The sequence below is a fragment of the Gymnoscopelus braueri genome, assembly GCF_963280865.1.
Source record: "Gymnoscopelus braueri genome assembly, chromosome: 19".
NCBI classification, from domain to species: Eukaryota; Metazoa; Chordata; class Actinopteri; order Myctophiformes; family Myctophidae; genus Gymnoscopelus; species Gymnoscopelus braueri.
In genome coordinates, this window is record NC_137621.1 from 16,811,954 (window position 1) to 16,825,547 (window position 13,594).

Consider the following 13,594-nt stretch of genomic DNA (forward strand, 5'->3'; position numbering starts at 1 on the left):
CAGGGAAGTGACAGAAGAGAAATAACAATCCTCTTATTTGCAACAAACTGCACCAAAGTGGGCTGAACCAACGGACACTGCCATCCTTACAGAAGAGGAAAATGTAAGAATAATCATTAGTGCCAGAGTCTGAACCATAAATAAGAAGATACAAAGTGCCTTTTGAACAATGAGTGGTGCAGGAAAGTTGATAATTTGACCTGAAAGTGGTAATAGGGGTAAGGCCATGGGGTTCCCCCCAAAATCAGTAGGGTTCATCCTCCAGGGTGCATGAAACGGCACTGCAAATTCTGTGTAAATCCAGCCGGTACTCTTCTACACACTAGGGCTGGTGAATTAATATTAGAATATCGAATATTCCTCGAATATGGGGAAAATATGTATATTCGAATATAAAAATTAATATTCGAGAAAAAAGAAAGAAAAGAAAAAAAAAGTTTTTTTTTTAATGTTTATTTGACAGGGACAATACAAAAAACAATGTATCAAGTTATAAAAACAAACAAAAGATATGTTTTATTGGATCCGAGCACTCGATACATTGTTTTTTGTATTGTTTCTGTCAAAAAGAAAATTAGAAAAATGAGTTTTTTTGTAATAATAATAATATTCGAATATATTCGAATATCTGCACATTTTTAAGACCAATATTCGAATATCATTTCTGAGGAAAGTTGACAGCCCTACTACACACACATATTTTGTTCGGGACCAAATAAACGAAGCAAAAGAAAAGTGAAGAACGCGGTACCAACCCTGAGAGGCATCTTACAGTACTCGCTCAGCAAGGGCACGTCGAAGACCAGGCGACGCAAGAGCTGCTGCAGCATGGAGGGACGAAGGTACCTGCAGAATGATGAAAGACAGATAAGAGCGCTGCGTTGGTCCCGATAGCATTTTTTTTATCCCAGCCCTATTTTATTACTTCGTGGTACAGCAGTGTCACACGAAACGAAAATAGCGGATCTGCAAGCACATAACGCGTGGCATCGTGACACGTCGTGGGCTTGTATAAAATCTGCTATTTTTGTTATTTTTTAAAATCTTTTCTGGAACAACGTTTAAAGTATTAAGAACCCAGAACCAATGTCTTACTTAGTGACTTGCAGTGGAATTAGATGCAAAGACAACAGAGGGAAAGCAGACCCTATGGCGTCACTGCTGAGCTCCAATGAATATTTGGCTGAACACTCTGTTCTTCTTCAAAGATGAGATTCGAGGCTTGTTCGGCGTCGGCGCGCCGTCACAGTGCACACGCAGCTCAGGGGGATAATTACTAAATAGGAGCTTTATTCAACGTTTGCATGAACAACGGTTCTTGCCAGAGCACTGTTTCTCAACCAGTGGCACGGGGACCATTAGCATAACTACGGAGAAAGTTTTAAAATATGAAAAAAATATATATTGTATCTTTGTTAAATTAATATATTTTTTAACCCATTAAGACCCAAAGCCGATTCTACATGTCTCCTAAATCCCAACAGTATTCTGAAAAACGTATGTTTCTATATCAGTGGTGCTCAATCTTTTTCATGTAAAGGACCCCCAAAATGATATGTATTTGGCCGCGGACCCCCCCATCTCAAAATATTTTGTTCCAGGGGGTCCCAGAAGCAAAGATTTGAGTTAAAAATGTTCGCTTTAAAAATATATATATAAAAAAATGTGCACACATTTTCACGATTTTTCAAAAATAGCAGATCTACAAGCTCGTATGAGCTTGTATATCTGCTATTTTTGAATAGCCAAAGTGTAAAATAATGCTTTTTAAGCTCAAATCAAGAAGTGACAATAATATGCGTAGTGTGGGGAAAAAAAGCTTGATATACTTTGTTGTGTGAGATTTTTTCTAAATTCACTAGTGGTCCAGACAGAGCTAAAAAAATCACACCAGTGTGAAGAGAGTGGTGCCTTTCATGAGCTCATTTCGTTAGTTACTTTTTACAGACTTTGATGACTTCAAAGTATTTTTACTAATTTTAAGTACTTTAAAATGTTTTTATTGATTTTTACGTGTTTTTACTCATTTTAACATCTTTTAAGTATTTTTACTCATTTAAAGTATTTTTACTCATTTAAAGTATTTTTACTCAGTTTAGGAACTTTAAAGTATCTTTACTAATATTTAAGTATTTTTACTCATTTTAAGTATTTTTACTCATTAAGTATTTTTACTCAAAAGTGTGTGTTGTGTGTGAGTGTGTGTGTGCGTGTGTGTGTGTATAATTAGTGTAACTGGTTGCATCTTTGTGTTGCAATCAGCCGCAGCTGTTGAGGCTGTGCTCAAACATACAGAGAGGCCGTGCTCATACACACAGACAGACACACACACACCAGGACAAAGTCACTCCTTGGAGTGGCTAGCACCACTCAAAAAAATGGCAGAGCGCCTTACTTGCAGACGGCTAGCAGACATTCCTCGATGGCGTCCCTTTGGGCCTTGGTGAGCGAGCGGCCCTTGGACAGGCGGTAGATGGTGTGCAGCGTGCAGTCGATGAGCGTGGCGTGGTGCTCGGTGCCAGCGAAGTGGGGGGCACAGCGGGTGAGGAGGGGCAGCATGGCCGAGCCGATGTAGCGGTTCATGGCCAGGGCGGTCTCGGTGGTACACAGACCTTCCTGTCAAGAGAGAATTAAGTGGCCGTGGTTGTTATAGTTACACCTTTGACATATTAAGATTGCACCGCCTCTAAAATGACAGATTGGGTCTTTATATATTTTTTGTAAATAACATAATATATGATCTTGTATGGTACAGAAACAAACACCCATCAAAGCAGATAATGTTCCGTCAATAAGCCATTAATTGTCATGTCAAAACACTAATATTTTACTGTTCCTAATAGTAAAGTATATTATTCTAAGCCTGATTAAGACCTGGAACGCATCTGTGTCACTTTAGATTTCTTTGGGCTATTCAAAAATAGCAGATATACAAGCTCATAGCGCGGCACCGAGTGCCGCGCTACGAGCTTGTAGATCTGCTATTTTTGAAAAATCTTGAACACATTTTTTTTTGGGGGGGGGGATTTTTTTTCAAAAAACTGTTAGGATTTAGAAAACATTTTTAAGAATCGCCTCAGGTCTTAATGGGTTAACAGGTATCTTGATGGGAACGTGGAGGTTGGGGCGAGGCTTTCTCATCAAAAGGCAAAAGGCAGTTTCCCCAATTGAACCGTGCAACACCATGACACTTTATGGAAATGTTGGTCATGGCCCATGGGGCGCAGAAGAACCGATTCATTTTTCACACCAACTGGCCAAAGAGTGGTGAGGTGAAACTGTAGTAGGTGTAGCTTTTCACAAAAAAAAAGGCATACTGTAGTGTATAACTTCTGAATGGATTCACAAAACACCATGAAACTTTGTATGCGAGCATCATGCAGACATGAGAGGCAACCGCTACATTCCTTCCACTGCGTCACAACCCGATGTGTCGAGGGCTTTTAGATCATCTTTTTTTTGGACAATTTCTGCCTATACTGACAAGCCCAAAATAGAGATGCCAAGTTCAAAGTAGCAAATCTAGCCACTATAAACCCTGCAGTTCCCTGCCTCCACTGCCAGGGCCTAAGCTACTGTATGTTACCCCATGTTTCTGTCTAGACTCTCTTTTATCCGAGTCCCGTCTCAGATTCAGTTCCGCCTGCCTTCAGTGTGCTCGACCTTCTTTTTTTTTGCCTGTCTTTGCCGTTTGGATTCTCGCCCGCTCCCTTGGCATCATTTGTCTGTGTTGGAGAGTGCTTCTCTGCTTTTGACCCTTGCAGGCCTCACTACCCTCGTCGTCCCGGCCTTGTCTGTTCATGTTCACTAAAAACTCCTCGTATACTCGAACCTGCTCCACCTCCAGGCGTCTGTCTGTCTGCTCTTCTCGGGGGTCCTTCCCCTGTGTTTTTGGCTACACCGCGTTTAGTATTCCCCATGACACGCCCCGTAACAGCATGTTGAATCAGGCGGCCTTTGATTCGCTTAATGGCACGGATCAAATTAGTGCCTGTCTGATGATCTGTGCTTCTCAGCGTGGATCAAAGTTCTTCTTCGCCTGACGGCAGTGTGTATAGGCAGCTGGTGGCGGTCGAGGGTGGCTATTTTTAGATGTTGTCATATTAACCCATTGATACCTGGAACGCATTTGTGTCACTTTAGATGTCTTTGGCTATTCAAAAATAGCAGATATACAAGCTCGTAGCGCGGCACTCGGTGCCGCGCTACGAGCTTGTAGATCTGCTATTTTTGAAAAATCTTGAATTTTTTTTTTTTAGATTTTTTTTTTTCAAAAAACTGTTAGGATTTAGATTTTTTTTAAAGAATCGCCTCAGGTCTTAATGGGTTAACACTGTCAGTGTCTCATAGAGACAGAGCCGGGGGTGGGGAGGGGGCATAGAGGATCCCCCCCACGGAAATAACAGCCAGGGATATCAAACCCTACCATGGGCTCTCTCCTCCATGCCCTACGGTGGCAGAGGTTGATCCCTGACAATGCACTTCTGTACACAACACAGTGCTGTATACAGCTTCTAGTTCTCAGTCATTCACGCAAACCCACACACACACACGCGCGCGCCAGTGGTGTAAAGTAATTAAGTACATTTACTTAAGTACTGTACTTGAGTACAATTTTGAGGTATTTGTACTTTACTTGAGTATTTCCAATTTCCAATACTTTTACTTCTACTCCACTACATCTCAGAGGCAAATATTGTACTTTTACTCGACTTCAATTATTTGAAAACTTTAGTTACTAATTACTTTTCAGATATAAATTATTATATTATGAAACATACATTAACTACTTTAGCCCTGTTTTATACCTAGACTATTTGAAAATAGCCGATCTACAAGCTCACAACGCGTCGCATCGCGACGCGTTGTGAGCTTGTAGATCTGCTATTTTCAAATATTTAGTACTTTTACTTTTGGTAGTTTAAGTATATTTTGATTCCAATACTTTAGTACTTTTACTCAAGTACATTTTTAATTCTGGACTTTTACTTGTAACAGAGTATTTTTATAGTGCAGTATTGGTACTTTTACTTAAGTAAAGAATTTGAGTACTTTTTCCACCACTGACGCGCGCACACACACACACACACACACACACACACAATTTAAATGCAACCGGTATGGTCGTTAAACTGCTCCACATGTTTGTCCAAAACCGTAACCTTTCAGGAAATGTGAAAAAGAAACCATGTGTTCCAATGGATCCAATGTAGCTGTTATTTAGTCACAAGCTTCTTGTTAAAACTTCTCAGTGGTTCAATATTTCTAAAAACCGACAGAATGAACCACTTTCACTTTCAAAGATTTTCACAAATTAGCCCGAAATAGCAGATCTACAAGCTCAATGCGTACCCGAATGCGACGCGTCGGGTGCTTATGGATTGCGGCTATTTTCACTGCTTTTGCGAGAGCTTTTGTAGAGCCTCTCAACCCCATTAAGACCTGGAAGGAGCATCTGTGTCACTTTTTGATTTGAGCTAAAAAGCATTATTTTACACTTTGGCTATTCAAAAATAGCAGATATGCAAGCTTGTAGCGCGGCACCGAGTGCCGCACTACGAGCTTGTAGATCTGCTATTTTTGAAAAATCGTGAAAATGTGTCCATATCTTTTGAGTATATTCTTTTAAAGCGAACATTTTTAACTCAAATCTTTCCTTCTGGGGGTCTCTGGAACAAAATATTTTGAGATGGGGGTCGGCGGGCCAAATAAATATAATTTTGGGGGTCCTTGACGTGAAAAGGTTTGAGAACCACTGTCATAGAAACACACGTTTTTTTTCCAGAAAACTGTTGGGATTTAGAAGACATTTGTAGAATCGGCCTCAGGTCTTAATGGCTTAATATGACATAAAACGTTAAATTATGGAGATACGAGGTTTCTGCCCGGCGACAGCGGCGATATACTGCATGTACTATATTACCGAGCGGTCCTTCCTTACCGTGTCCAGCGAGGTGGAGGCCCTGAGGTCAGGCAGAAAGCCCACCTCCAGCAAGTGTAGGAGAAAGCTCTGGTCCTCGATGCCGTACACCCTGTCCAGAAACAGCACCATGGGGGCCTTGTGGTCCGGGCAGAAACTCGCAGACATGTCTGGCTCCGTCACTGACCCATCTGTCAATGACAGACACAGAATAAAAGACAAAAAATAAAATACAATAAAATACAATAAAATACAAGACAATACGATAAAATACAATACAAGACAATACAATACAATAACATGTAAATATATATGTAAGTAAGTATCCAGATTAGTTGGAAAGGAAACTAGGAAACACCGCTTATTTTGCACCTTTATGGAATGATATACAAGACCTTACCCGTCTCTAGATACCCTGGTTTCACTTGGTGAATTTAAATCTCTGATACAGAATATACTTTTTGTTCGTGTCAGTGGAGCGTCATAATTTTCTGATAAACTGGGTTCTCTTTGAATATTATACTACTGTACTACTATTTAATGAAGTGCGGTACAATATGTAGCCTAATGCATGTTCTCAATGTGTGGTTTATGTATGATGTGCCGTACTGTAATGTCTAGTATTGCTGCCATCTTGGCCTGGCCTCCCTTGTAAAAGAGATCTCGACTGGACGTCCCGTTTAAATAAATTAGAAATGAAAAAAAAAAAAATACATTTTATATAACCAATTATTTCACCACCAGAAGTCACCACTTCCATCATTTTTCGGATTGTGTAATCCACAAAATTGTGCGCCCGTGGAATCCACTGAGTGAATTCAGTTTGATGCCAAGGATCAGGGGGAGTCATGTATATTCATTAAGCAGCTCTGGGATGGGGATGGGGGGGGGGGGGGGGGCTTTTTCTGCTGGGATGAAATTCAATATGATCCGCACTCAGGAAAAATGTTCATCTCTCCTTTATTATTTATACATATTTTAAAACAACATGATGTCTATTTGGTGTGCAGCCAAATAGCCTTTGGCTTTTGCCTTCCATAGTGGCTGCATGCCCCGACCACTACTACAATTATTACTACTACTACTACTACTATTACTATTACTACACTACACTACAACTACAGTAGTTGACTGCACACGAAAATGAACATCATGCTCTTTTAACCGATTGAGACCTGGAACGCATCTGTGTTGCTTTTTGATTTGAGCTAAAAGCATTATTTTACACTTTGGCTATTCAAAAATAGCAAATATACAAGTTCATAGCGCGGCACCGAGTGCCATGCTACGAGCTTGTAGATCTGCTATTTTTGAAATATTTTGAAAATATGTGCAAATCTTTGAATATATATTGTTTTAAAGCCAACATTTTTAACTCTAATCTTTGCTTCTGGGGGTCCCTGGAACAAAATATTTTGAGATGGGGGTCGGCGGCCAAATACATATAATGTTGGGGGGTCCTTGACATGAAAAGGTTTGAGCACCACTGATATAGAAACATACGTTTTTTTCAGAATACTGTTGGGATTTAGAAGACATTTGTAGAATCGGCTACAGGTCTTAATGGGTTAAACGTTGTATGAATAAAAAAAGAGTTCCAGGTGTCTGTGGCAGCCTCATTCTCCTGGATGCTACTGTACACTCTCACTCACCCTCGGTAAGTAACCCCCCCATAACCCCCCCCTCCCCATAAAGACTACTTGTAGGTAGCGTGCTTGTTCTGGTTGATGTTTAATACTGCAAAGATCATGTGCGGATCATGTTGAATTTCATAGGGGGGTCTCTTTGCTATATGGAATGATCCAACGCTGGATTTGTTTTTGTACTTTGGGGCTTTCTGCTGGAGCCGCGCGGCTCACTGCATCCGCTGCGTGTCGGTGTGGTCGGCGGAGCACGCTGTGTGGCGGGTAGGCGAGCGGCTGCATTCACAGCAGCGAGTTAACCCATTAAGACCTGAGGCCGCGTCTAAAAAATTCAAAATCCTAACAATTTTTCGGAAAAAAATTAAAAAAAAAAATTTCACGATTTTTCAAAAATAGCAGATATACAAGCTCGTAGCGCGGCACTCGGTGCCGCGCTATGAGCTTGTATATCTGCTATTTTTGAATAGCCAAAGACATCTAAAGTGACACAGATGCGTTCTAGGTATCAATGGGTTAAGGAGGCGAGTGTCGCCGGCCGCACTCATGCGAGATCAATCAATAAGAGCAGAACACCCCGCTATAGAAATGATCTGGCTTATACACAGAGAGCTGTGGGGAGAGTACAAAGGCTGCGCTGATTAAAAAGGTACGAGGCTGTGATACCAAATCAATATAATCTCCCCGCTTGGCTTTGAAGATGTTTTAGTAGCTGTTGTACTTTGACAGAGAACGGTGACTTTGAGTGTGATACAGTCCAGGTTCATCACTCGACGGCTTGATGGACCGACGGGGGAAAGTACCCGTCGTGCATTAACCCATTAATACCTGGAACGCGTCTGTGTCACTTTTTGATTTGAGCTAGAAAAAGCATTATTTTACACTAAAAGAAAAGAAAAAAAATAGCAGATATACAAAAATAGCAGATATACAAGCTCATAGCGCGGCACCGAGTGCCGCGCTACGAGCTTGTAGATCTGCCATTTTTGAAAAATCGTCAAAATGTGTGCAAACCTTTGAATATGTATTGTTTAAAGCGAACATTTTTAACTCTATTCTTTGCTTATGGGGGTCCCTGGGACAACTCATTTTGAAGATGGAGGTCGGCGACCAAATACATATAATTTTGGGGGTCCTTGACGTGAAAAAGTTTTGAGCACCACTGATATAGAAACATACGTTTTATTTTCCAGAATACTGTTGGGATTTAGAAGACATTTTTAGAATCGGCTTCAGGTCTTAATGGGTTAAAACTGTCAAAATAGATCAAAGGGGGGAATACCTTTGTTGGTGACTGGCATTCTGAGGGGTATGCTGATAATTCCCACCAGATCTTCCGTGGGCACCAGCGAGCGCAGGATGGCACGGATACGCAGGGCTTCCCCTTTCCCTTTGTTGATCAGCTGATGGGAGGGAAACAGATGTAAGACAGGAGAGCTGGAGGGACAGGACAATGTGGTGAAGATGATGATGATGATGATCAGTGGTGGAAAGTAACTAAGTACATTTACTTAAGTACTGTACTTAAGTACAATTTTGAGGTATTTGTACTTTACTTGAGTATTTCCAATTTCCAATACTTTTACTTCTACTCCACTACATCTCAGAGGCAAATATTGTACTTTTACTCCACTACAATTATTTGAAAACTTTAGTTACTAGTTACTTTTTGGATATAAATTATTATATTATAAAACATACATTAACCACTTTAGCCATATTTTTTACATAGGCTATTTGAAAATAGCCGATCTACAAGCTCACAACGCGTCGCGATGCGACGCGTTGTGAGCTTGTAGATCTGCTATTTTCAAATATGTTTGTACTTTTACTTTTGGTACTTTAAGTACATTTTGATGCCAATACTTTTGTACTTTTACTCAAGTAAATTTTGAATTCTGGACTTTTACTTGTAACAGAGTATTTTTATATTGCAGTATTGGTACTTTTACTTAAGTAAAGAATTTGAGTACTTTTTCCACCACTGATGATGATGATGATGATGACAATGGTACAGTAATCAGAACGTACATGCATCTCTGGTGCGCAGCGCCCCAGCAGGTCAATGAGGGCCGAGTAGAAGGACATGATGGCGTTGCCCATGTGGACCACCTCTTCCTCGTCATCGGCGTCACCAGACCTGTCGGAAACAAACCATTCACAACAGCATGGTAAGCAGTGGTGGAAAAAGTACTCAAATTCTTTACTTAAGTAAAAGTACCAATACTGCAATATAAAAATACTCTGTTACAAGTAAAAGTCCAAAATTAAAAATGTACTTGAGTAAAAGTACAAAAGTATTGGCATCAAAATGTACTTAAAGTACCAAAAGTAAAAGTACTAAATATTTGAAAATAGCCGATCTACAAGCTCACAACGCGTCGCGATGCGACGCGTTGTGAGCTTGTAGATCTGCTATTTTCAAATAGCCTATGTATAAAATAGGGATAAGGTGGTTAATGTATGTTTCATTATATCATGGTTTATATCTGAAAAGTAACTAGTAACTAAAGTTTTCAAATAATTGTAGTGGAGTAAAAGTACAATATTTGCCTCTGAGATGTAGTGGAGTAGAAGTAAAAGTATTGGAAATTGGAAATACTCAAGTAAAGTACAAATACCTCAACATTTTACTTAAGTACAGTACTTAAGTAAATGTACTTAGTTACTTTCCACCACTGATGGTAAGTATCAGCGGGTATGTTTTACAAGAATGACATTATGCAGCAAATACAGTATATTCATACACTCTCAAGAGTCAATGGGGCCTTTATGCAAACCAAACCTTGAAATAGAAGCGTTTGAGAGCAAGTGTTCTATTATTCATTTGCAGTGGTGTAAGCCGGTACTGTAACTAAGTACATTTACTCAAGTACTCTACGTAAGTACAATTTTGAGGTATTTTTTACTTTACTGGAGTATTTCCAGTTTTCAGTACTTTTACTTCTACTCCACTACATCTCAGAGGCAAATATTGTACTTTTACTCCACTACAATTATTTGAAAACTTTAGTTGCTAGTTACTTTGCAGATAGAATGATTACATTATAAAACATGCATTGACCACTTTAGCCCTATTTTATACCTCGGCTATTTGAAAATAGCCGATCTACAAGCTCACAGCGCGTCGCATCGCCGCGCGTTGTGAGCTTGTAGATCTGCTATTTTCAAACATTTAGTACGTTTACTTTAGGTACTTTAAGTACATTTTGATACCAATACTTTTGTACTTTTACTCAAGTAAATTTTGAATTCCGGACTTTCACTTGTAACAGAGTACTTCTACATTTTGATATTGATACTTTTTACTCAAGTAAAACATTTGAGTAGGCTACATTTGAGTACTTTTTTCCACAGCACTGCTTCTTACCATTCGAAGCTGACCCCCTGTGCAGAGCTGGGGAGGTCCAGAGCGGGGGTGTCCGAGATCTTGATGGCTTCTTTCATGGCGGCCAGCAGGCCGTTCCCACCCTCCCCCCTCAACGCGGGGCCGAAACACTCGGGACGACGGATCAGCAGCTTCACCACAACACTGGAGTTCTCCTCCACGCTCTCACCTGGAAAGAACACGCACACACACAGACACACACACACACACACACACACCAAATGGAACAACTGAAGTTGCACATTGAGTACTGGGATATACACTACAGAACTGTGACATGTGCCTGTTAACCCATTGTGACCTGAAGCCGATTCTACACGTCTCCTAAATCTCAACAGTTTTCTGAAAAACGTATGTTTCTTTATCAGTGGTGCTCAATCTTTTTCATGTCCAGGACCCCCAAAATGATATGTATTTGGCCGTGGACCCCCATCAAAATATTTTGTTCCAGGGACCCCCCAGAAGCAAAGATTTGAGTTAAAAATGTTCGCTTTGAAAATATATATGTTCAAAGATTTGCACACATTTTCAAAAATAGCAGATCTACAAGCTCGTAGCGCGGCACTCGGTGCCGCGCTATGAGCTTGTATATCTGCTATTTTTGAATAGCCCAAAGTGTAAAATAATGCTTTTTAGCTCAAATCTAAAAATGACACAGTTCCAGGTCTTAATGGGTTAAGGATAACTGTTGAGACATTTCGTTATATTCACTCGAATCAGTCATAATATTCATTGTTGATAATGACTGTATAATACTATATTAAGTCGTCACTGTTGATAATGGACATCCACTCAAAATCATTGTTGATAGACGGTACTGTTTATATTTATTGATAGAATGTAACATTCACACTCACTGCATAAGTCTAGTGTCAGAGTCTAACAATTTCTTTTTTTTATTGGCTTTTGACTATACTCTCAGCTGTTCCTGTGTTTCACTATGCTGCTGTTGCTGCTATGACTCCTGAAATTCCCCACAGGGATCAATAAAGGGTTATCTTTTCTTAAATATAACAAACTCCTGACTTCCACTTCCAAAGGAAACTGAGATGGAAGGCAACAAGGAGGTCTTATTGACGGCTCGTCGTAGCATTGTTATCTCACTGTTTGGGAAGCAATATAATGACTGCTGGAAGTGTTACAGACAGGAGTTCTTTTTCCCCCCAATATCCAGTATCCAAGTGAAGAGCAGGACTTCCCCAAGGGGCTCTACTGCCCTACGGCCAACTCTTCTGCTCTGGCAGGCTATGCCTCCGGCAACTCCATGGAAGGAGAAAGACAGAAAGGAGAGAAAGATTCCACGTATAGTCTATCTCTATATACCCCCCATCTCTGTCTCTGTCTGTCTGTCTCTCTCTCTCTCTCTCTCTCTCTCTCTGTGTATGGAAAAGAGTGAAAAAACATGGTAATACCATTGACAAACACAGCAAAACGCAGGAATGAGAGGTAGCGTTCTCCTTCAATGGGATTCCAGCCGATGTCTGGGTAGCCTTTAGCCAGCAACATGGGGCAGCTCTGAAGACCACAGCCTGCCAAATAGGTCACCACCTGCAGGTGTGCAATATCACAGTGTTACATTCTTCTAACTTGGCCTTCATTTGTCCTACTTCCAAAAATCTCCCATGATATACGGCATAATTAATTTAGACCCAACCAGAAAATATGGGATTGGTGAAATTCAAAACATTGAGACTAATAAAAGCTGTTTTATACTCGTAAGACAAGTGCCGGTCGACGAGGCCGGCCAAACAAAAATATGTGAAAAAAACAAAAATAAGTGTGACATTTTTATTGGATGACTGGACCAAGCATTCTGTTGTTGCCTTGACAGAATGTGGCCATCTTTTCTTTAATGTAAACTAGCCAGCTGGTCTAGTAACACTTCGTTTGAGGCCTCAGTGTCTTGTGACACTTTTCATACGGAACCTATTTGCAGTGTTTGATATCCAGAATCTTAACATACAAACACACGGAGACAGTAGACTGCCTTTTACTGTCTTTAATTGTGTCCTTTCAATAATCATTCACCACCTGTGTGCATTTAATCACATACAATTGTCTTCATCATCACATACACCTGTGTCCTACATCCTGGTACATGATCTCCAAATACAATGAGTAAAGGTCCTTACACACCGGCGAATATGCGAATATACGCAAAATTCGGACTCGTTCTGAATAATTAAAAGACGCTTTTTCGCTTCGCGAAACTGATGTGGACGCTTGCATTGACTTTATAAGGTTTAAAAAAAAACGTATTTATTCGCATGAAGAATTCGCCCCGGTGTGTAAGGACCTTAACACTGGACACTACACTGTAGACCATATTCACACGGCGACCATATTGCCATTAAGTTGATGAAATGCCACTCCGGTTTCCACGGCAACGGGGTGGCATTTTCAATGTTAAATTCCAAAATGGCCACTGTGTGAATATGGCCTATTGACACTTGAATATGAAACAGACTTTAAAGTATTGTCCTATACCTTGTCTAGATCAGGCTCCTCCAGCGCCAGTGCCAGACCATTGTTGTCCATCACTGAAGAAGCAGCGACATCCAGGGGGGTGGAGCCCCTCATAGCCGGGGAGGCTGCGATACAAAACACATTCAAACATTCTGCACCAGTTCCTGTCTTCCAACTGTG

At 40.5% G+C, this 13,594-nt stretch overlaps 1 protein-coding gene across 1 annotated transcript in view; it reads right to left on the reverse strand.

Annotated features, from left to right (window-relative positions):
• LOC308074684 (ryanodine receptor 3) overlaps window positions 1-13,594 on the reverse strand; it is a gene marked incomplete at its 5' end in the record, with an annotated part of 322,999 nt that overhangs the window by 91,892 nt on the left and 217,513 nt on the right. Inside the window, 8 exon segments of the mRNA XM_080414190.1 lie at window positions 756-846; window positions 2,396-2,616; window positions 5,942-6,111; window positions 8,843-8,963; window positions 9,592-9,700; window positions 10,931-11,117; window positions 12,361-12,496; window positions 13,436-13,539. Of these exon segments, the coding sequence (XP_080270316.1) occupies window positions 756-846; window positions 2,396-2,616; window positions 5,942-6,111; window positions 8,843-8,963; window positions 9,592-9,700; window positions 10,931-11,117; window positions 12,361-12,496; window positions 13,436-13,539 (1,139 nt within the window).